At 48.1% G+C, this 25,058-nt stretch overlaps 1 protein-coding gene across 1 annotated transcript in view; it reads left to right on the forward strand.

The window, feature by feature from the left end:
- LOC121537106 (ras-associated and pleckstrin homology domains-containing protein 1-like) overlaps window positions 1–25,058 on the forward strand; it is a 217,519-nt gene that overhangs the window by 147,867 nt on the left and 44,594 nt on the right. The window contains 2 exon segments of the mRNA XM_041844881.2: window positions 12,870–12,944; window positions 24,794–24,871. Coding sequence (XP_041700815.2) covers window positions 12,870–12,944; window positions 24,794–24,871 — 153 coding nt within the window.

A 25,058-nucleotide genomic window follows, 5' to 3' on the forward strand; every position in this document is an offset into this window, starting at 1 on the left:
AGCAAGCACTCCGCCGCTTCAACTGTCATTGTCCACGTTGGGTCAAATGACATTAAACTCCAGCAGTCAGAGAAATTGAGAGACGATTTTAAAACGTTGATAAATACGCTGCTGGAATCTGTTTCCGGACCTTTTCCATCCCCACGGATATGGTTTTTAGTCGTATACGCCAATTACACACCTGGCTTAAGGGATACTGCTGCACCATGGGAATTCCTTTTGTGGATAACTTTGCAGCTTTTACAGACCGACCAGGTCTATTTCTTCTGGACATTTTCCATCTTAACAGGTATGGCTCCAGCATCCTCTCCACCAACACGTCTCTTACTCTTGCCTCATGTAGAGCCTTTGATACCTGACGTTGTCTTTTCGGGGGTTGACTTTTGGGATTGTACGCTCCCCTATCACACTATGTTCAATGCTCCTCTCCCAGTTTCATTAATTAGTCCCTCAATTGCAAATATGGAACAAACTTCAGCTAACAACCTTTCTGCAATTCCCAGATTATTGTCCAATCACCGTATTGCGAATACTACTTACATGCAGAGAGGTATTGTTAGTAGTAATCTTGTCCCCATCAAATGGAGCTATGTCAATAGCCCGAAAAATGGTTTATTGCTCATTCAGTGCAGCTTCCGGTGCTACCTTGGATACTCCATCTGATATGAATTCCCGTAGCAATGGCATTGGAATAATTCATTTGAATGCTAGAAGCCTGATCCAAAAGTTGGACTTTATTGACATTTTGGTCTCACAATCAAATGTTGACGTACTGATTGTATCTGAATCGTGGCTGTGTATGATTCTGTGCCTGATTCAGATATTCAGTTGATTGGGTACAATATTTATAGAGCTGATAGAGTTGGTAGAGGTGGTGGTATCGCGATTTATGTAAAATGCTGCTTAAATGTTTCTTGTGTCCATATCAACCTCTGTCCCAAAGCAATATGAATGTCTAGTTTTAAATGTGGTACTTGGTAATAATGCTCATTTAACTCTAGCAGGGGTATATCGCCCCCCCCCCAGCTCCTCCTTGTACTCTATGCAAATTATCTGATATACTGTCTAACTATGCAAACTCTGAATTACTGATTTTGGGAGATTTTAACCTGGATTGGCTTTCACCAGTATCCGATAAATTAAAAGATATTTGTACTGAGCTAAATCTAACTCAGCTGATAACTAAACCAACCAACTTGAAGAATCCAGTCAAATCTACTCTACTAGACATTATTCTAACAAATACCCCCCATAAATACACAGCCAGTGGGGTTTTTTCAAATGATATCAGTGACCATTGCTCTATTGCTTGTATTAGAGATACCAGGCTGAAACACTCTGATCCCTGTATCATCTCTAAGAGAAATTATAAACATTTCTCACAGCAAGCTTTTATCCTTGACTTATATCACTCTGAGCTTTTATCCACTTGCTGCTTTCTGGACCCGGTTCTAGCCCTTGCTTTTTTCTCTTCTACTGTTCCCTCTATGTCTGATAAACACGCCCCGCTTAAGAATCACAGAGTAAGAAACCGAACCAGTTCTTGGTTCTCTCCTGAATTGTCAGGTCTTTTTCTGCAAAAGAATCGGGCCTGGGCCTTGGCGAGGAAAACAGGTACTCCAGCTTGATTGGCTGTTTTTTTAGGCAATTGAGAAATAAATGTACTGCAGCTGTCAAAAAGGCAAAATCAAATAACTTCCTTAATGCTATGACAGATTCTGCAGGAGATCCTGCAAAATTCTGGAAAACCGTTAATTCACTGAAACGGGGGAATTCTGCTGTTTCTCTTCCTAAGCAAATTATCTCAGACTCCTGTATTCTAAGTGAAAAAAAATGATATTTGTGATGCTTTTAATAAGCATTTCATCTCTGTTGGTTTTTTATTTGAAAAGAAAATTGTGGTACTGGCCAGTTAGTTGATTTTACGTCTTGCTTTTCAACCGTTACTCTGGAAAATGGTAACCCTGTTTTTAGTTTCCAGAAAATAACTGAAGCAGAGGTTCTAGCTGCCCTGTGTGCCATTGATACTAAGAAATCCTTAGGCGCTGACAATTTAGACCCGTACTTACTTAAGTGTGCTGCACCTATCATTGCTGGTTCAGGTGACACACATTTTTTAATCTAACATTAAGCACAGGAAATATCCCTAAGGTGTGGAAAGCAGCTTTTGTTCTGCCATTACATAAGGGAGGTGACGGTAGTGATTTGGATAACTATCGACCCATCTCTAGGCTCCCTTGTCTGGCAAAGATCCTAGAATCTATAGTCAACAAACAGTTACAATCTTTTCTTTCTGTTAACAGTATTTTTAGCCCCAATCTATCTGGTTTTAGATCTAAACACAGTACCACATCGGCCACTCTGCTTGTTGTAAATGATATTGCAAATGCCTTAGATGATAGAAAGCACTGTGCTGCGTTGTTTGGAGATTTGTCAAAAGCTTTTGACACTGTAGACCATGCTATCCTTTTGAGTAAGCTGTCATCTATAGGCACTGATGCCTGTCGATGGTTTTAGGACTATTTAAAGATAGAACTCAGGCCGTCATGGTCGACGGGGTCAAGTCTGACCCCTTACAGTTACTTAAAGGGGTCCCTCAGGGTTCAATAATTGGCCCACTATTGTTCTCACTTTATATAAACAACATTGGTGGTGATGTCAGATATTGTAAATTTCATTGATATGCAGATGACCCAGTGATGTCCTCTATCGCTCCAACAGCGGACCAAGCTTTAATGCAGTTGGATACTACAGGGGTCTCTTTTACAGCTTCAACTTGTTTTAAACGCTAAGAAAACAAATGTCATGTTTTTTCTAGGTCTAAACTCTCAATTAGAAACACTTTTGTAATCACTAGCTTGGATGGTACTCAAATCAAACAGGTCTCTGCATATAAATACTTAGGGGTATGGTTAGATGATAGGCTTTCTTTTTAAAAAACATGTTACTGAATTGGGGAAAAAAGCTCAAATTCAAGATAGGGTTCCTTTACAGAAACAGGGCTTGTCTGTCCTCCGTAAATAGAAAACAAATTGTGCAGGCTACTTTTATGTCCGTTTTAGATGATGGTGATATTATCTATATGCATGCATCGGCAAACACATTAAAACCACTGGATGCTATTTACCATTGTGCACTCAGGTTTATCACGGGTGATAGTTACAAAACTCATCACTGTTTCCTATATCAACATGTGGGTTGGGCCTCTCTATCTGTGAGGCGAGAGCAACATGCTCTCTTGTTTATTTATAAAGCACTTCTTTTAAAACTACCTCCATATATATCATCATTAATTTCCACTAGATATACTAATTTTAAAACCAGATCACAGATGTGGATTACATTAGAGACTCCTGTGGTCTCCACAGAGTTGGGTAGGACTGCCTTCAGTTCCTTTGCACCTTATTTATGGAACAAACTGCAGATCCAACTTAAGTTAGACACTCTGGTGTCCCTTGCCCATTTTAAAAATGTTATGGAGGATCAATATGATGTTGTCTGTGATTGTTTCTGTTGAATTGTGTTTTTTGTTTTGTATGTTTGAAATGTTCTTGTCTGTATGTCTAAAACAGTACATGTCAACATGTTTACACAGGGCACAGCCGTACAAGAGATCCACGTCTCAGTCTGTTTTTCCATGTTAAAATAAAGATTTAAAAAATAAAATAAAAAACATCCTAGACACTTCAAAACCTTATTCCTTATGATACATTTTTTTACTGTCTTTATTGCCTTTTGTGAAAGTGTTATTCAATGTGTTTCTATGGGCTTTAGTAGTAAATGCCAAATGCAATATTTTATCAAATAATTGTTGTATATTTGTTTTGGACACTTAAACGGGTCTTTAAAATTGTAAATAAATTAGCTAAATGATCCATGGTAGTACAAGCCCCCCCCAACGGCTTAGACTTTTAGAGGTTAAAGACTGCAGGAAAGACTATCACGCTTCACCAGCTCTCACAGTTAAACAACGAGGACCAAGTTGTAGAGTAAAAGTTATTTCTCTGGGAAAACAAACTACACTTCGCAGCAGCACAAGTTCTCCTAACTTGAAATGACATAGTGCCTTGTTCTGTTGTGGTTACGAGGAAGTAAAGGGGTTTTAGTTTTAGATCAAGATGTACTTCACCCTTAGTCTCTTCTCTACCAGTGTGTTGACATTGTTGAGGGAATGGGACCAGCTAGTGAGGGAATGGGACCAGCTAGTGAGGGAATGGGACCAGCTAGTGAGGGAATGGGACCAGCTAGTGAGGGAATGGGACCAGCTAGTGAGGGAATGGGACCAGCTAGTGAGGGAATGGGACCAGCTAGTGAATTCTTTTTTTTATTTTGAGAGGGAGTCAATGCCGAGACCAAGGTCTCTTTTCCAGATGAGCCCTGTATACATTAATATCTTAAACTACACATTCATATACACATTAAAATACACATTATTATACACAACAATACACATTATTATACACAACAATACACATTATTATACACAACAATACACATTATTATACACAACAATACACATTATTATACACAACAATACACATTATTATACACAACAATACACATTATTATACACAACAATACACATTATTATACACAACAATACACATTATTATACACAACAATACACACAAAGCAAAACACAATCATAAACAACTGACACATTCTTCAGTAAATAGGTCCCATAACAACCGTCCCATAACAACCGTCCCATAACAACCGTCCCATAACAACCGTCTGGGACCAGCTAGAGAGTGAATGGGACCAGCTAGTGAGCGCGTGTGACCAGCTAGTGAGAGTGTGACCAGCTAGTGAGAGTGTGACCAGCTAGTGAGAGAGTGTGACCAGCTAGTGAGTGAATGTGACCAGCTAGTGAGTGAGTGTGACCAGCTAGTGAGTGAGTGTGACCAGCTAGTGAGAGTGTGACCAGCTAGTGAGAGAGTGTGACCAGCTAGTGAGAGAGTGTGACCAGCTAGTGAGAGAGTGTGACCAGCTAGTGAGAGAGTGTGACCAGCTAGTGAGTGAGTGTGACCAGCTAGTGAGTGAGTGTGACCAGCTAGTGAGAGAGTGTGACCAGCTAGTGAGAGAGTGTGACCAGCTAGTGAGCGCATGTGACCAGCTAGTGAGCGCGTGTGACCAGCTAGTGAGCGCGTGTGACCAGCTAGTGAGAGAGTGTGACCAGCTAGTGAGAGAGTGTGACCAGCTAGTGAGAGAGTGTGACCAGCTAGTGAGTGAATGTGACGAGCACTCTCCAGCTATTGAGAGTGTGTCCAGCTAGTGAGTGAATGTGACGAGCACTCTCCAGCTATTGAGAGTGTGACCAGCTAGTGAGTGAATGTGACGAGCACTCTCCAGCTATTGAGAGTGTGTCCAGCTAGTGAGAGTGTGACCAGCTAGTGAGTGAATGTGACTAGCAGGTGAGAGACTGTGAGCAGCTATGGCTGTTTTCCCACCCTCTGCCTGATAGACGGCTCACTGCATGGCAGCTCAGTGTGTCAATTACTGAAATGACTTATGCTTTATCTGCTTAGAACTCAACTGAATGTATAAAGAGAACAGCCCCAGTTCTGGCACTCCACAGTCATGGCCTAGTTTATCAAGATTACAAACAGTAGGAACTCTCTCCTCTCTGCCAAATCAATCTACACCAGACAGACAGCCAGCCAGCCAGCCAGCCAGCCAGACAGACAGACAGACAGCCAGACAGACAGACAGACAGACAGACACTCCCTACCAAGTTGATTGCAGTCTGTCTTAGCAGCCAAGGCCTGTCATTCTCTGAGGCCGGCTGGCTTCAGTATCTGCCAGAAGTGTGAGCTGAGAGGATGAATCAACTCAGGATGAGTGAGGGAGATTAAGATGAGGAGATTCCATTTGGCAGAGACTAGCTCAGAACATGGGCAGACAGGCAGGCAGGCAGGCAGTCAGATCATGGGCAGACAGGCAGGCAGGCAGACAGTCAGAGACTAGCTCAGAACATGGGCAGACAGGCAGGCAGGCAGGCAGAGACTAGCTCAGAACATGGGCAGACAGGCAGGCAGGCAGGCAGGCAGAGACTAGCTCAGAACATGGGCAGACAGGCAGGCAGGCAGAGACTAGCTCAGAACATGGGCAGACAGGCAGGCAGGCAGGCAGGCAGAGACTAGCTCAGAACATGGGCAGGCAGGCAGGCAGACAGTCAGAGACTAGCTCAGAACATGGGCAGACAGGCAGGCAGGCAGGCAGAGACTAGCTCAGAACATGGGCAGACAGGCAGGCAGGCAGGCAGTCAGAGACTAGCTCAGAACATGGGCAGACAGGCAGGCAGGCAGGCAGTCAGAGACTAGCTCAGAACATGGGCAGACAGGCAGGCAGGCAGGCAGTCAGAGACTAGCTCAGAACATGGGCAGACAGGCAGGCAGGCAGGCAGTCAGAGACTAGCTCAGAACATGGGCAGACAGGCAGGCAGGCAGGCAGTCAGAGACTAGCTCAGAACATGGGCAGACAGGCAGGCAGGCAGGCAGTCAGAGACTAGCTCAGAACATGGGCAGACAGGCAGGCAGGCAGGCAGTCAGAGACTAGCTCAGAACATGGGCAGACAGGCAGGCAGGCAGGCAGGCAGGCAGGCAGTCAGAGACTAGCTCAGAACATGGGCAGACAGGCAGACAGGCAGGCAGTCAGAGACTAGCTCAGAACATGGGCAGGCAGGCAGGCAGGCAGGCAGGCAGGCAGAGACTAGCTCAGAACATGGGCAGACAGGCAGGCAGGCAGGCAGTCAGAGACTAGCTCAGAACATGGGCAGACAGGCAGGCAGGCAGGCAGGCAGAGACTAGCTCAGAACATGGGCAGACAGGCAAGGCAGGCAGGCGGACGGGTGGGCAATCTCACAGCATCCTCCCTGGCTCTAGCTTACTGTATATTATCCTTGTTTGGGTCCTTCTACTAGTCTGCATCCTTTGCTCTCCTCTCCTTTCTCCATCTCCTCTCCTTTGCTCGTTCATGTGCTTATTAATGCACCTGCGATTTATTATGAATTGTTATTTGATTGTGCCTCAAGTGTTGTGGCAATAATGTGTCTGTCCGTTACAGCATACATGGCACTATATGGTTTGCTTGAGCTGACTCAACATTCATACAGTGGGGGAAAAAAGTATTTAGTCAGCCACCAATTGTGCATGTTCTCCCACTTAAAAAGATGAGAGAGGCCTGTAATTTCATCATAGGTACACGTCAACTATGACAGACAAATTGAGGAAAAAAATTCCAGAAAATCACATTGTAGGATTTTTAATGAATTTATTTGCAAATTATGGTGGAAAATAAGTATTTGGTCACCTACAAACAAGCAAGATTTCTGGCTCTCACAGACCTGTAACTTCTTCTTTAAGAGGCTCCTCTGTCCTCCACTCGTTACCTGTATTAATGGCACCTGTTTGAACTTGTTATCAGTATAAAGACACCTGTCCACAACCTCAAACAGTCACACTCCAAACTCCACTATGGCCAAGACCAAAGAGCTGTCAAAGGACACCAGAAACAAAATTGTAGACCTGCACCAGGCTGGGAAGACTGAATCTGCAATAGGTAAGCAGCTTGGTTTGAAGAAATCAACTGTGGGAGCAATTATTAGGAAATGGAAGACATACAAGACCACTGATAATCTCCCTCGATCTGGGGCTCACGCAAGATCTCACCCTGTGGGGTCAAAATAATCACAAGAACGGTGAGCAAAAATCCCAGAACCACACGGGGGACCTAGTGAATGACCTGCAGAGAGCTGGGACCAAAGTAACAAAGCCTACCATCAGTAACACACTACGCCGCCAGGGACTCAAATCCTGCAGTGCAAGACGTGTCCCCCTGCTTAAGCCAGTACATGTCCAGGCCCGTCTGAAGTTTGATAGAGTGCATTTGGATGATCCAGAAGAGGATTGGGAGAATGTCATATGGTCAGATGAAACCAAAATATAACTTTTTGGTAAAAACTCAACTCGTCGTGTTTGGAGGACAAAGAATGCTGAGTTGCATCCAAAGAACACCATACCTACTGTGAAGCATGGAGGTGGAAACATCATGCTTTGGGGCTGTTTTTTCTGCAAAGGGACCAGGACGACTGATCCGTGTAAAGGAAAGAATGAATGGGGCCATGTATCGTGAGATTTTGAGTGAAAACCTCCTTCCATCAGCAAGGGCATTGAAGATGAAACGTGGCTGGGTCTTTCAGCATGACAATGATCCCAAACACACCGCCCGGGCAACGAAGGAGTGGCTTCGTAAGAAGCATTTCAAGGTCCTGGAGTGGCCTAGCCAGTCTCCAGATCTCAACCCCATAGAAAATTATTATAATTAACCTACATTCCAATTAAAAATCTCTGTATGAGTTTGATTATCAGTATACGTTTATTGATTCTTGCTCACAGATAAAACTGAAGAAATGATGAATTTACATTTCAAAATAGCATAAGAAATGACTCACTTCTAAACAGAACACATGGCATATATAGAATACAGAACACATGGCATATATAGAATACAGAACACATGGCATATATAGAATACAGAACACATGGCATATATAGAATACAGAACACATGGCATATATAGAATACAGAACACATGGCATATATAGAATACAGAACACATGGCATATATAGAATACAGAACACATGGCATATGTAGAATACAGAACACATGGCATATATAGAATACAGAACACATGGCATATATAGAATACAGAACACATGGCATATATAGAATACAGAACACATGGCATATATAGAATACAGAACACATGGCATATATAGAATACAGAACACATGGCATAGATAGAATACAGAACACATGGCATAGATAGAATACAGAACACATGGCATATGTAGAATACAGAACACATGGCATAGATAGAATACAGAACACATGGCATATATAGAATACAGAACACATGGCATATATAGAATACAGAACACATGGCATAGATAGAATACAGAACACATGGCATATACAGAATACAGAACACATGGCATATATAGAATACAGAACACATGGCATATGTAGAATACAGAACACATGGCATATATAGAATACAGAACACATGGCATATATAGAATACAGAACACATGGCATATGTAGAATACAGAACACATGGCATATGTAGAATACAGAACACATGGCATATGTAGAATACAGAACACATGGCATATGTAGAATACAGAACACATGGCATATGTAGAATACAGAACACATGGCATATGTAGAATACAGAACACATGGCATATGTAGAATACAGAACACATGGCATATATAGAATACAGAACACATGGCATATATAGAATACAGAACACATGGCATATATAGAATACAGAACACATGGCATATGTAGAATACAGAACACATGGCATATGTAGAATACAGAACACATGGCATATGTAGAATACAGAACACATGGCATATGTAGAATACAGAACACATGGCATATATAGAATACAGAACACATGGCATATGTAGAATACAGAACACATGGCATATGTAGAATACAGAACACATGGCATATGTAGAATACAGAACACATGGCATATGTAGAATACAGAACACATGGCATATGTAGAATACAGAACACATGGCATATGTAGAATACAGAACACATGGCATATATAGAATACAGAACACATGGCATATATAGAATACAGAACACATGGCATATATAGAATACAGAACACATGGCATATGTAGAATACAGAACACATGGCATATGTAGAATACAGAACACATGGCATATATAGAATACAGAACACATGGCATATACAGTGGCTTGCAAAATTATTCATCCCCCTTGGCATTTTTCCTATTTTGTTGCCTTACAACCTGGAATTAAAATGGATTTTGGGGGGTTTGTATCATTTGATTTACACAACATGTCTACCACTTTGAAGATGTAAAATATTTTGTATTGTGAAACAAACAAGAAATAAGGCCAAAAAAACAGAACTTGAGCGTGCATAACTATTCACCCCCCCACCTTTTGCAGCAATTACAGCTGCAAGTCTCTTGGGGTATGTCTCTATAAGCTTGGCACATCTAGCCACTGGGATTTTTGCCCATTCTTCAAGGCAAAACTGCTCCAGCTCCTTCAAATTGGATGGGTTCCGCTGGTGTACAGCAATCTTTAAGTCATACCACAGATTCTCATTTGGATTGAGGTCTGGGCTTTGACTAGGCCATTCCAAGACATTTAAAGGTTTCCCCTTAAACCACTTGAGTGTTGCTTTAGCAGTATGCTTAGGGTCATTGTCCTGCTGGAAGGTGAACCTCCGTCCCAGTCTCAAATCTCTGGAAGAGACACTCCCTTTAAGAGTGTGCTCCTAATCTCAGCTCGTTACCTGTATAAAAGACACCTGGGAGCCAGAAATCTTTCTGATTGAGAGGGGGTCAAATACTTATTTCCCTCATAAAAATGCAAATCAATTTATAAAATTTTTGGAATGCGTTTTTCTGGATTTTGTTGTTGTTATTCTGTCTCTCACTGTTCAAATATACCTACCATTAAAATGATAGACTGATCATTTCTTTGTCAGTGGGCAAACGTACAAAATAAGCAGGGGATCAAATACTTTTTTCCCTCACTGTATAGAATACAGAACAAATGGCATAGATAGAATACATAACGCCAGGGTTGTGGGTTCATTTCCCACGGGGGGCCAGTATGAAAAATGTATGCACTCACTAACTGTAAGTCGCTCTGGATAAGAGCGTCTGCTAAATGACTAAAATGTAAAATAACACTTTCAGGGCATTTTTTTCATGATGGAAACTGAATTGTTAAAATGTGATTAAAAAACAAATATAAAACATTTAGGGTAAATACATATTAAGAGCTGGAGCTATTTTACAGTCTGACAACAGTGGATGAGTGGCGTTTCTCCATTATGCTTGTTTTGTGGTGAGAAGCCTTTGTCTGCAGTCTGCTTGTGACCGTGCTTATAGTGAGTGTCAGCATCATTATAGTGAGTGGCGAACAGCAGTGTAAACAGTAGTGTCTCTGTAGGCAGGGTACAGCAGTGTAAACAGTAGTGTCTCTATAGGCAGGGTACAGCAGTGTAAACAGTAGTGTCTATAGGCAGGGTACAGCAGTGTAAACAGTAGTGTCTCTATAGGCAGGGTACAGCAGTGTAAACAGTAGTGTCTCTATAGGCAGGGTACAGCAGTGTAAACAGTAGTGTCTCTATAGGCAGGGTACAGCAGTGTAAACAGTAGTGTCTCTATAGGCAGGGTACAGCAGTGTAAACAGTAGTGTCTCTATAAGCAGGGTACAGCAGTGTAAACAGTAGTGTCTCTATAGGCAGGGTACAGCAGTGTAAACAGTAGTGTCTCTATAGGCAGGGTACAGCAGTGTAAACAGTAGTGTCTCTATAGGCAGGGTACAGCAGTGTAAACAGTAGTGTCTCTATAGGCAGGGTACAGCAGTGTAAACAGTAGTGTCTCTATAGGCAGGGTACAGCAGTGTAAACAGTAGTGTCTCTATAGGCAGGGTACAGCAGTGTAAACAGTAGTGTCTCTGTAGGCAGGGTAGTGTCTCTATAGGCAGGGTAGTGTCTCTGTAGGCAGGGTAGTGTCTCTGTAGGCAGGGTAGTGTCTCTGTAGGCAGGGTAGTGTCTCTGTAGGCAGGGTAGTGTCTCTGTAGGCAGGGTAGTGTCTCTGTAGGCAGGGTAGTGTCTCTGTAGGCAGGGTAGTGTCTCTGTAGGCAGGGTAGTGTCTCTGTAGGCAGGGTAGTGTCTCTGTAAGCAGGGTAGTGTCTCTGTAGGCAGGGTAGTGTCTCTGTAGGCAGGGTACAGCAGTGTAAACAGTAGTGTCTCTATAGGCAGGGTACAGCAGTGTAAACAGTAGTGTCTCTATAGGCAGGGTACAGCAGTGTAAACAGTAGTGTCTCTATAGGCAGGGTACAGCAGTGTAAACAGTAGTGTCTCTATAGGCAGGGTACAGCAGTGTAAACAGTAGTGTCTCTATAGGCAGGGTACAGCAGTGTAAACAGTAGTGTCTCTATAGGCAGGGTACAGCAGTGTAAACAGTAGTGTCTCTATAGGCAGGGTACAGCAGTGTAAACAGTAGTGTCTCTATAGGCAGGGTACAGCAGTGTAAACAGTAGTGTCTCTATAGGCAGGGTACAGCAGTGTAAACAGTAGTGTCTCTATAGGCAGGGTACAGCAGTGTAAACAGTAGTGTCTCTATAGGCAGGGTACAGCAGTGTAAACAGTAGTGTCTCTATAGGCAGGGTACAGCAGTGTAAACAGTAGTGTCTCTGTAGGCAGGGTAGTGTCTCTGTAGGCAGGGTCCATGGAGTGTAAACAGTAGTGTCTCTGTAGGCAGGGTACAGCAGTGTAAACAGTAGTGTCTCTATAGGCAGGGTACAGCAGTGTAAACAGTAGTGTCTCTATAGGCAGGGTACAGCAGTGTAAACAGTAGTGTCTCTATAGGCAGGGTACAGCAGTGTAAACAGTAGTGTCTCTATAGGCAGGGTACAGCAGTAATGACATGAGTTATAGAACAGCACCAGTGTGTTTCTGGATACCCCCTGTGCCAACATCACTTCCCTCAACAGCCTGCTAAGCTCCTTCCTTTCTGGTTTGAACTCGTAACCAGTGTTGGTCTCCGACTGTATGATTGTATTTGCTGGAGAAGACATTGAGGAAGGTAGTAAAACAGGGAGAAGTGTTTTCCCCACAGCTTTGGGATGATTAACATCTTCTTGTCTCTTTTTTTCCATTTCATCTTGATCACACCTTTGATTTTTCTGTGCTTTCACAAATGCTTCCACAACACGTTGAAATGCACAGGTGTATTCGTTAACGATCACTGATTTGACAGATGTTCCTTGTCTCTTTCCTCTCTTCTTTACCAAGCACTCCTATCTGGACTGGGAAACCTCCATGATTCTGCAGAATATAGCAGGGAAGCCCTCTCACTTGCTGACCAAGGTGACTCCTCCTCCGTCACTTCTCTACTTGCTCCTGCATGCAATCAGGTTCTATGTGATTGGCTGCTTTTTAACCCCACCCCCCTCTCCGTCTGCTGATGTCATGTCCTTAAGTCGTTGACAGGTTAGATGTTTTTTTTTATCTCCTATAGGTTAAGATAGTTCTATAGATTAGTGTTATACGGTATATCTAAGACTGTAGTTATCATAATGTGATACTGCAATGATGACTTATACAGACCATGAGAGGGAGGCATGTTGGTCTTCTTCTCAAGCATCCTCTTGCATGTTGCATGCCTCTCCCGCCTTCCATCTCAATCTCTCACTCCCTCCCCCTGCTCGGCCTACTTCCTGCCCCCTCAACCCTCTCTGTCTCTCCCTCCCCCTGCTCGGCCTACTTCCTGCCCCCTCATCCCTCTCTGTCTCTCCCTCCCCCTGCTCGGCCTACTTCCTGCCCCCTCATCCCTCTCTGTCTCTCCCTCCCCCTGCTCGGCCTACTTCCTGCCCCCTCATCCCTCTCTGTCTCTCCCTCCCCCTGCTCGGCCTACTTCCTGCCCCCCTCATCCCCTCTCTGTCTCTCCCTCCCCTGCTCGGCCTACTTCCTGCCCCCCTCATCCCTCTCTGTCTCTCCCTCCCCCTGCTCGGCCTACTTCCTGCCCCCTCATCCCTCTCTGTCTCTCCCTCCCCCTGCTCGGCCTACTTCCTGCCCCCTCATCCCTCTCTGTCTCTCCCTCCCCCTGCTCGGCCTACTTCCTGCCCCCCTCATCCCTCTCTGTCTCTCCCTCCCCCTGCTCGGCCTACTTCCTGCCCCCTCATCCCTCTCTGTCTCTCCCTCCCCTGCTCGGCCTACTTCCTGCCCCCTCATCCCTCTCTGTCTCTCCCTCCCCCTGCTCGGCCTACTTCCTGCCCCCTCATCCCTCTCTGTCTCTCCCTCCCCCTGCTCGGCCTACTTCCTGCCCCCTCATCCCTCTCTGTCTCTCCCTCCCCCTGCTCGGCCTACTTCCTGCCCCCTCATCCCTCCCTGTCTCTCCCTCCCCCTGCTCCTGATGGCTACCCCTGCAGTCTATGTACCATTCTACAGGGATGAGCAGCTTGTTTCAACAGTATCAATGACGGGAATACACTTGGGGTTGTGGGTTGATTTAAAATGGTCCTGTTATTCAAGGGATACTACTGCCGATTAAACAGGTGGTCGACTGTACATGCTCGACAGGCAGTGTTTCTGTGTCAAATAGCAAGGACCTTACACCAACAACAATACACTCAATCAATCCCGGTTTCAGAGATGGCTGTTCTGTTCGGTTGACCCGTAACATATAACTTTATTGTTGTAAAATAAAGGTTTATTTTTAGGATCCTCATCCTATTCACCATCTGCAACCAACAACTGGATCCCAGGTCATCGAATCCTTCTCATTGTGTCCAGTCACAGACAGAGGACCAGGAAATGGAGATGTAGAACACATGGAAACAGAGAGCAGAGGACCAGGAAATAGAGATGTAGAACACATGGAAACAGAGAGCTGAGGACCAGGAAATAGAGATGTAGAACACATGGAAACAGAGAGCTGAGGACCAGGATATAGAGATGTAGAACACATGGAAACAGAGAGCTGAGGACCAGGAAATAGAGATGTAGAACACATGGAAACAGAGAGCTGAGGACCAGGAAATAGAGATGTAGAACACATGGAAACAGAGAGCTGAGGACCAGGAAATTGAGATGTAGAACACATGGAAACAGAGAGCTGAGGACCAGGAAATGGAGATGTAGAACACATGGAAACAGAGAGCAGAGGACCAGGAAATAGAGATGTAGAACACATGGAAACAGAGAGCTGAGGACCAGGAAATAGAGATGTAGAACACATGGAAACAGAGAGCTGAGGACCAGGAAATAGAGATGTAGAACACATGGAAACAGAGAGCAGAGGACCAGGAAATAGAGATGTAGAACACATGGAAACAGAGAGCAGAGGACCAGGAAATAGAGATGTAGAACACATGGAAACAGAGAGCTGAGGACCAGGATATAGAGATGTAGAACACATGGAAACAGAGAGCTGAGGACCAGGAAATGGAGATGTAGAACACATGGAAACAGAGAGCTGAGGACCAGGAAATAGAGATGTAGAACACATGGAAACAGAGAGCTGAGGACCAGGAAATAGAGATGTAGAACACATGGAAACAGAGAGCTGAGGACCAGGAAATAGAGATGTAGAACACATGGAAACAGAGAGCTGAGGACCAGGATATAGAGATGTAGAACACATGGAAACAGAGAGCTGAGGACCAGGAAATAGAGATGTAGAACACATGGAAACCGAGAGCTGAGGACCAGGAAATAGAGATGTAGAACACATGGAAACCGAGAGCTGTGTAGGTCACATGTTTGGAGTTCAGCCAATCGAACTAATAGGATTATAACTCCAGATAACTCCAGATCTGTCCGTGCTCTAGAGCCTGATTCCTGCTGTTTGGTCGTTGTCATGCCAAACAGTCTGGCCCCCACAGCAATCTCCAAATGGGATCATTCTATCTAGGATCACAGTTAACATTTGTCCGGGAAGGTTCAGGGTAGCGAAGTTACACAGTAAATTACAAATTCCCCTGGAAATGATAAAAGGTTTACACATTCTCCTGAAAAATAGTTTTAATGATCTACAGTTATACATCCATCAGATCCGGTCTACTTTGTGAACAGTATGGTTGTTTTACGTTGCTTGATACATTTCTGAATGAATAAATGATTAATCCTTTAATGGGATAATGTCTCTCAACTGTGATGATGCACCTGAGACACAGGTCACACTGAGGTCACACTGAGGTCACCCTGTTTTGTCCCCTGTAGCTGTTCCAGTAACCAGTCAGCTGAGCTGTCTGACTCTCATCTATTTGTCCCTCTCTCTTTCTCACCTTCTCTCTTTTCTTGTCATTCCTGCCACACTCGTATCTGAGAAGCGCTTTGTCTTTCGTCATCTCTCTCTCTCTCTCTCTGTCTCTCTGTCTCTGTCTCTCTCTCTCGCTCTGTCTCTCTCTCTCTCGCTCTGTCTCTCTCTCTCTCGCTCTGTCTCTCTGTCTCTCTCTCTGTCTCTCTGTCTCTGTCTCTCTCTCTCTAACTCTCTGTCTCTGTCTCTCTCTCTCTAACTCTCTCTCTCTGTCTCTGTCTCTCGCTCTGTCTCTCTCTCTCTCTCTCTCTAACTCTCTCTCTCTCTCTCTGTCTCTGTCTCTCTCTCTCTCTCTAACTCTCTCGCTCTCTCTGTGTGTCTGTCTCTCTCTCTCTCTCTCCTCTCTCTGTGTGTCTGTCTCTCTCTCTCTCTCTCTCTCTCTCTCTCTCTCTCTCTCTCTCTCTCTGTCTCTCTCTCTCTCTCTCTCTCTAACTCTCTCTCTCTCTCTCTGTGTCTCTCTGTCTCTAACTCTCTCTCTCTCTCTCTGTGTCTCTCTGTCTCTGTCTCTCTGTCTCTCTGTCTCTCTGTCTCTCTGTCTCTGTCTCTCTGTCTCTGTCTCTCTGTCTCTCTCTCTGTCTCTCTCTCTCTCTGTCTCTCTCTCTGTCTCTCTCTCTCTCTGTCTCTCTCTCTGTCTCTCTCTCTCTCTCTCTCTCTCTCTCTCTCTCTCTCTCTCTCTCTCTCTCTCTCTCTCTCTCTCTCTCTCTCTCTCTCTCTCTCTCTCTCTCTCTCTCTCTCTCTCTCTCTCTCTCTCTCTCTCTCTCTCTCTCTCTCTCTCTCTCTCTCTCTCTCTCTCTCTCTCTCTCTCTCTCTCTCTCTCTCTCTATATCTATATATATATATATATATATATCTACACAACATGTCATCATGGCTCTGACATGTATTTCCCCAAATACTCAAAATGCCCTGCCCTTCCTCTCCTCTCCTCTCCTCTCCCTCCACTGAATGGGCTCTTTGTTTTGGTTTCTGTGTCTTTTTAACTCTGCACTGTTGGGAATGGCCTTGTAAGTCTACACCAATACACCAATAACATTTGATTTGATTTGGTTTATGGCACATACAGTGCCTTCAGAAAGTATTCACACCCCATGGACCTTTTCCACATTTTGTTATGTTACAAGGTAGGATTAAAATGTATTTAATTTAAATTTTTTGTCAGTGATCTACACAAAATACTCTGTGAAAGGGCAAGAAACATTTTAACGTTTGTAAAACATTCATGTCCTGCTGAAAGGTGAATTTGTCTCCCAGTGTCTGTTGGAAAGCAGACTGAACCAGGTTTTCCTCTAGGATTTTGCTCCATTCAGTTTCTTTTTATCCTTGCTGATGACAAGCATACCCATAACATGATCAGCCATGACCATGCTTAAAAATATGAAGAGTGGTACTCAGTGATGTGTTGTTGGATTAGCCTCAAACATAATGCTTTGTATTCTTCCTAATTTGAGTCATTTTACAGTAGTGAGTGCATACATTTTCATACTTTATTCGTACTGGCCCCCCGTGTGAATCGAACCCACAACCCTGGCGTTGCAAGCGCCATGCTCTACCAACTGAGCTACACGGGACTTAGAAAGTTAATTTCTTTGCCAATTCTTTTGCAGTTCTACTTTAGTGCCTTATTGCAAACAGGACGCATGTTTTTGGAATATTTTCTGTACAGGCTTCCTTCTTTTCACTCTGTCATTTAGGTTAGTATTGTGGAGAAACTACAATGTTGTTGATCCATCCTCAGTTTTCTCCTATCACAGCCATTAAACTCTGTAACTGTTTAAAGTCACCATTGGCCTCATGGTGAAATCCCTGAGCGGTTTCCTTCCTCTCTGGCAACTGAGTTAGGAAGGACGCCTGTATCTTTGTAGTGACTGGGTGTATTGATACACCATCCAAAGTGTAATTAATAACTTCATCATGCTCAAAGGGATATTCAATGTGTTGTTAATTTTATTTTTTTCACCAATTGGTAGATTCTTTGCAAGGCATTGGAAAACCTCCCTTGTCTTTGTGGTTGAATTTGTTTTTGAAATTCACTGCTCGACTGAGGGACCTTACAGATAATTGTTTGTGTGGGGTACAGAGATGAGGTAGTCATTCATACATCATGTTAAACACTATTATTGCACACAGAGTGAGTCCATGCAACTTATTATGTGACTTGTTCAGCACATTTTTACTCCTGAACTTACTTATGCTTGCCATAACAAAGGGGTTGAATACTTTTTGTCTCAAGACATTTCAGATTTTCATGTTTAAATAATTTGTAAACATTTCTAAAAACATATAATTCCACTTTGACATTATGGAGTATTGTGTGTAGGCCAGTGACACAAAATCTCAATTTAATCCATTTTAAATTCAGGCTGTAACACAAAAAGGGAAGGAGAGGGGGAGGGCATGGGAGAGAGAGATCATTATCACAGCAGAGAGAGAGGGATCACCGTCAGCCAAGCCAGCCCCTCCTCCCTCGCTCTCTGTCAGGGATGTAGATCCTCTCCTTTCCTGTTCTCAGTTTCTCTCTTGCTGAGCACATGTTAAGGTGTCTTGTCTGAGCAGCACCACTGGAGTCATTTCAGATTGTCTAGTTTATTTACTAGTCTCATACGTATCTCTGTGATTGGGAAGCTCCTCACCGGGCAAGGACGGTAATGGACCAACTGGATTGGTTTATTAACTACAGGAGTCGGGACGGTCTTGTTGTTGTTCTTTACTGTGAGATATTCTGACACTTCCTGTTTGAGGAAGTGCTTTGGAGCTGACAGGAATAACTAACTGCTTTATATGGAAGAGAGAACAGCTTCTCTACTGCAGAGAATTGGTTCAAAATGTAACGTCGTCCGAATGCTAATCTGGGATAATATGAAACAACGGGAGGATTTTAACAGAGGCCATCTCTGAAAGACAAGGCACTGCTCTGACGACAATGAGACAGATTTTATACCAAAGACGCACTTAAATTCTGAACCTTCTAGAAACGGGGAATATATGTATTGGAACACAGAAACACTGCCTGGTGTAGATCGACGTAGTCACAATGGCATCTTGTTGGAGAAGCCAGGTAAGGAGGAGAGCAGCTATGGAGTGAGGGAGGTGGAGGTTCCCTCCTGGTGGGAGGTGGAGGTTCCCTCCTGGTGGGAGGTGGAGGTTCCCTCCTGATGGGAGGTGGAGGTGGAGGTTCCCTCCTGATGGGAGGTGGAGGTTCCCTCCTGATGGGAGGTGGAGGTTCCCTCCTGATGGGAGGTGGAGGTTCCCTCCTGATGGGAGGTGGAGGTTCCCTCCTGATGGGAGGTGGAGGTTCCCTCCTGATGGGAGGTGGAGGTTCCCTCCTGATGGGAGGTGGAGGTTCCCTCCTGATGGGAGGTGGAGGTTCCCTCCTGATGGGAGGTGGAGGTTCCCTCCTGATGGGAGGTGGAGGTTCCCTCCTGGTGGGAGGTGGAGGTTCCCTCCTGGTGGGAGGTGGAGGTTCCCTCCTGATGGGAGGTGGAGGTTCCCTCCTGATGGGAGGTGGAGGTTCCCTCCTGATGGGAGGTGGAGGTGGAGGTTCCTCCTGATGGGAGGTGGAGGTTCCCTCCTGATGGGAGGTGGAGGTTCCCCTCCTGATGGGAGGTGGAGGTTCCCTCCTGATGGGAGGTGGAGGTTCCCTCCTGATGGGAGGTGGAGGTTCCCTCCATATGGGAGGTGGAGGTTCCCTCCATATGGGAGGTGGAGGTTTCCTCCTGATGGGAGGTGGAGGTTCCCTCCTGATGGGAGGTGGAGGTTCCCTCCTGATGGGAGGTGGAGGTTCCCTCCTGATGGGAGGTGGAGGTTCCCTCCTGATGGGAGGTGGAGGTTCCCTCCTGATGGGAGGTGGAGGTTCCCTCCTGATGGGAGGTGGAGGTTCCCTCCTGATGGGAGGTGGAGGTTCCCTCCTGATGGGAGGTGGAGGTTCCCTCCTGATGGGAGGTGGAGGTTCCCTCCTGATGGGAGGTGGAGGTTCCCTCCTGATGGGAGGTGGAGGTTCCCTCCTGGTGGGAGGTGGAGGTTCCCTCCTGGTGGGAGGTGGAGGTTCCCTCCTGATGGGAGGTGGAGGTTCCCTCCTGATGGGAGGTGGAGGTTCCCTCCTGATGGGAGGTGGAGGTGTCCCTCCTGATGGGAGGTGGAGGTTCCCTCCTGATGGGCGGTGGAGGTGGAGGTTCCCTCCTGATGGGAGGTGGAGGTTCCCTCCTGATGGGAGGTGGAGGTGGGAGTTCCCTCCTGATGGGAGGTGGAGGTTCCCTCCTGATGGGAGGTGGAGAGGTTCCCCTGATGGGAGGTGGAGGTTCCCTCCTGATGGGAGGTGGGAGGTTCCCTCCTGATGGGAGGTGGAGGTGGAGGTTCCCTCCTGATGGGAGGTGGAGGTTCCCTCCTGATGGGAGGTGGAGGTTCCCTCCTGATGGGAGGTGGAGGTTCCCTCCTGATGGGAGGTGGAGGTTCCCTCCTGATGGGAGGTGGAGGTTCCCTCCTGATGGGAGGTGGAGGTGGAGGTTCCCTCCTGATGGGAGGTGGAGGTTCCCTCCTGATGGGAGGTGGAGGTTCCCTCCTGATGGGAGGTGGAGGTTCCCTCCTGATGGGAGGTGGAGGTTCCCTCCTGATGGGAGGTGGATGGAGGTTCCCTCCTGATGGGAGGTGGAGGTTCCCTCCTGATGGGAGGTGGAGGTTCCCTCCTGATGGGAGGTGGAGGTGGAGGTTCCCTCCTGATGGGAGGTGGAGGTTCCCTCCTGATGGGAGGTGGATGTGGAGGTTCCGTCCTGATGGGAGGTGGAGGTTCCCTCCTGATGGGAGGTGTAGGTGGAGGTTCCCTCCTGATGGGAGGTGGAGGTTCCCTCCTGATGGGAGGTGGAGGTTCCCTCCTGATGGGAGGTGGAGGTTCCCTCCTGATGGGAGGTGGAGGTTCCCTCCTGATGGGAGGTGGAGGTTCCCTCCTGATGGGAGGTGGAGGTTCCCTCCTGATGGGAGGTGGAGGTTCCCTCCTGATGGGAGGTGGAGGTGGAGGTTCCCTCCTGATGGGAGGTGGAGGTTCCCTCCTGATGGGAGGTGGAGGTTCCCTCCTGATGGGAGGTGGAGGTGGAGGTTCCCTCCTGATGGGAGGTGGAGGTTCCCTCCTGATGGGAGGTGGAGGTTCCCTCCTGATGGGAGGTGGAGGTGGAGGTTCCCTCCTGATGGGAGGTGGAGGTTCCCTCCTGATGGGAGGTGGAGGTTCCCTCCTGATGGGAGGTGGAGGTGGAGGTTCCCTCCTGATGGGAGGTGGAGGTTCCCTCCTGATGGGAGGTGGAGGTGGAGGTTCCCTCCTGATGGGAGGTGGAGGTTCCCTCCTGATGGGAGGTGGAGGTGGAGGTTCCCTCCTGATGGGAGGTGGAGGTTCCCTCCTGATGGGAGGTGGAGGTTCCCTCCTGATGGGAGGTGGAGGTTCCCTCCTGATGGGAGGTGGAGGTTCCCTCCTGATGGGAGGTGGAGGTTCCCTCCTGATGGGAGGTGGAGGTGGAGGTTCCCTCCTGATGGGAGGTGGAGGTTCCCTCCTGATGGGAGGTGGAGGTGGAGGTTCCCTCCTGATGGGAGGTGGAGGTTCCCTCCTGATGGGAGGTGGAGGTGGAGGTTCCCTCCTGATGGGAGGTGGAGGTTCCCTCCTGGTGGGAGGTGGAGGTTCCCTCCTGGTGGGAGGTGGAGGTTCCCTCCTGATGGGAGGTGGAGGTTCCCTCCTGATGGGAGGTGGAGGTGGAGGTTCCCTCCTGATGGGAGGTGGAGGTTCCCTCCTGATGGGAGGTGGAGGTTCCCTCCTGATGGGGAGGTGGAGGTGGTCCCTCCTGATGGGAGGTGGAGGTTCCCTCCTGATGGGAGGTGGAGGTGGAGGTTCCCTCCTGATGGGAGGTGGAGGTTCCCTCCTGATGGGAGGTGGAGGTCCCTCCTGATGGGAGGTGGAGGTTCCCTCCTGATGGGAGGTGGAGGTTCCCTCCTGATGGGAGGTGGAGGTGGAGGTTCCCTCCTGATGGGAGGTGGAGGTTCCCTCCTGATGGGAGGTGGAGGTTCCCTCCTGATGGGAGGTGGAGGTTCCCTCCTGATGGGAGGGGGAGGTGGAGGTTCCCTCCTGATGGGAGGTGGAGGTTCCCTCCTGATGGGAGGTGGAGGTTCCCTCCTGATGGGAGGTGGAGGTGTCCCTCCTGATGGGAGGTGGAGGTTCCCTCCTGATGGGAGGTGGAGGTTCCCTCCTGATGGGAGGTGGAGGTTCCCTCCTGATGGGAGGTGGAGGTTCCCTCCTGATGGGAGGTGGAGGTGGAGGTTCCCTCCTGATGGGAGGTGGAGGTTCCCTCCTGATGGGAGGTGGAGGTTCCCTCCTGATGGGAGGTGGAGGTGGGAGGTTCCCTCCTGATGGGAGGTGGAGGTTCCCTCCTGATGGGAGGTGGAGGTTCCCTCCTGATGGGAGGTGGAGGTTCCTCCTGATGGGAGGTGGAGGTGGAGGTTCCCTCCTGATGGGAGGGGGTGGAGGTTCCCTCCTGATGGGAGGTGGAGGTTCCCTCCTGATGGGAGGTGGAGGTTCCCTCCTGATGGGAGGTGGAGGTGGAGGTTCCCTCCTGATGGGAGGTGGAGGTTCCCTCCTGATGGGAGGTGGAGGTTCCCTCCTGATGGGAGGTGGAGGTGGGAGGTTCCCTCCTGATGGGAGGTGGAGGTTCCCTCCTGATGGGAGGTGGAGGTGGGAGGTTCCCTCCTGATGGGAGGTGGAGGTGGAGGTTCCCTCCTGATGGGAGGTGGAGGTTCCCTCCTGATGGGAGGTGGAGGTTCCCTCCTGATGGGAGGTGGAGGTTCCCTCCTGATGGGAGGTGGAGGTTCCCTCCTGATGGGAGGTGGAGGTTCCCTCCTGATGGGAGGTGGAGGTGGAGGTTCCCTCCTGATGGGAGGTGGAGGTGGAGGTTCCCTCCTGATGGGAGGTGGAGGTTCCCTCCTGATGGGAGGTGGAGGTTCCCACCTGATGGGAGGTGGAGGTTCCCTCCTGATGGGAGGTGGAGGTTCCCTCCTGATGGGAGGTGGAGGTTCCCTCCTGATGGGAGGTGGAGGTTCCCTCCTGATGGGAGGTGGAGGTTCCCTCCTGATGGGAGGTGGAGGTTCCCTCCTGATGGGAGGTGGAGGTTCCCTCCTGATGGGAGGTGGAGGTTCCCTCCTGATGGGAGGTGGAGGTTCCCTCCTGATGGGAGGTGGAGGTTCCCTCCTGATGGGAGGTGGAGGTTCCCTCCTGATGGGAGGTGGAGGTTCCCACCTGATGGGAGGTGGAGGTTCCCTCCTGATGGGAGGTGGAGGTGGAGGTTCCCTCCTGATGGGAGGTGGAGGTTCCCTCCTGATGGGAGGTGGAGGTTCCCTCCTGATGGGAGGTGGAGGTGGAGGTTCCCTCCTGATGGGAGGTGGAGGTTCCCTCCTGATGGGAGGTGGAGGTTCCCTCCTGATGGGAGGTGGAGGTGGAGGTTCCCTCCTGATGGGAGGTGGAGGTTCCCTCCTGATGGGAGGTGGAGGTTCCCTCCTGATGGGAGGTGGAGGTGGGAGGTTTCCCTCCTGATGGGAGGTGGAGGTGGAGGTTCCCTCCTGATGGGAGGTGGAGGTGGGAGGTTCCCTCCTGATGGGAGGTGGAGGTGGAGGTTCCCTCCTGATGGGAGGTGGAGGTTCCCCTCCTGATGGGAGGTGGAGGTTCCCTCCTGATGGGAGGTGGAGGTTCCCTCCTGATGGGAGGTGGAGGTTCCCTCCTGATGGGAGGTGGAGGTTCCCTCCTGATGGGAGGTGGAGGTTCCCACCTGATGGGAGGTGGAGGTTCCCACCTGATGGGAGGTGGAGGTTCCCACCTGATGGGAGGTGGAGGTTCCCTCCTGATGGGAGGTGGAGGTTCCCTCCTGATGGGAGGTGGAGGTTCCCTCCTGATGGGAGGTGGAGGTTCCCTCCTGATGGGAGGTGGAGGTTCCCTCCTGGTGGGAGGTGGAGGTTCCCTCCTGATGGGAGGTGGAGGTGGAGGTTCCCTCCTGATGGGAGGTGGAGGTTCCCTCCTGATGGGAGGTGGAGGTTCCCTCCTGATGGGAGGTGGAGGTGGAGGTTCCCTCCTGATGGGAGGTGGAGGTGGAGGTTCCCTCCTGATGGGAGGTGGAGGTGGAGGTTCCCTCCTGATGGGAGGTGGAGGTTCCCTCCTGATGGGAGGTGGAGGTGGAGGTTCCCTCCTGATGGGAGGTGGAGGTTCCCTCCTGATGGGAGGTGGAGGTGGAGGTTCCCTCCTGATGGGAGGTGGAGGTGGAGGTTCCCTCCTGATGGGAGGTGGAGGTTCCCTCCTGATGGGAGGTGGAGGTTCCCTCCTGATGGGAGGTGGAGGTTCCCTCCTGATGGGAGGTGGAGGTTCCCTCCTGATGGGAGGTGGAGGTTCCCTCCTGATGGGAGGTGGAGGTTCCCTCCTGATGGGAGGTGGAGGTTCCCACCTGATGGGAGGTGGAGGTTCCTCCTGATGGGAGGTGGAGGTTCCCTCCTGATGGGAGGTGGAGGTGGAGGTTCCCTCCTGATGGGAGGTGGAGGTGGAGGTTCCCTCCTGATGGGAGGTGGAGGTTCCCTCCTGATGGGAGGTGGAGGTTCCCTCCTGATGGGAGGTGGAGGTGGAGGTTCCCTCCTGATGGGAGGTGGAGGTTCCCTCCTGATGGGAGGTGGAGGTGGAGGTTCCCTCCTGATGGGAGGTGGAGGTGGAGGTTCCCTCCTGATGGGAGGTGGAGGTGGAGGGGGGGGACTGTGTTGACTCTTCTGTAATGGTGCTGTGTGTGTGTGTGTGTGTGTGTGTGTGTGTGTGTGTGTGTGTGTGTGTGTGTGTGTGTGTGTGTGTGTGTGTTTATGTACATATCTATAAAGTATTTGTATTATGTGTGTGTGTGTGTAGGAGGAGCAGGCTGCCAAGACGAAGGCAGAGAAGATCCGTGTGGCTCTGGAGAAGATCAAGGAGGCCCAGGTTAAAAAGGTGAGTTTACCTGATTGACTCCTACTACATAGAGGGTCAATGTCGATGAAAATATTGATCATCTCTGCTGCTGAAGCTATCACCTGATACACCTGAGATTCACCTGTGAAACATACTTAGATTGTGTTAAAAGTGATGGCAACAGCTTTACCCAGGGAAATGGATAGACCTTGTTTGTACACAAGAT

Source organism: Coregonus clupeaformis, chromosome 23, assembly GCF_020615455.1.
Source record: "Coregonus clupeaformis isolate EN_2021a chromosome 23, ASM2061545v1, whole genome shotgun sequence".
In the NCBI taxonomy this organism is placed as follows: domain Eukaryota; kingdom Metazoa; phylum Chordata; class Actinopteri; order Salmoniformes; family Salmonidae; genus Coregonus; species Coregonus clupeaformis.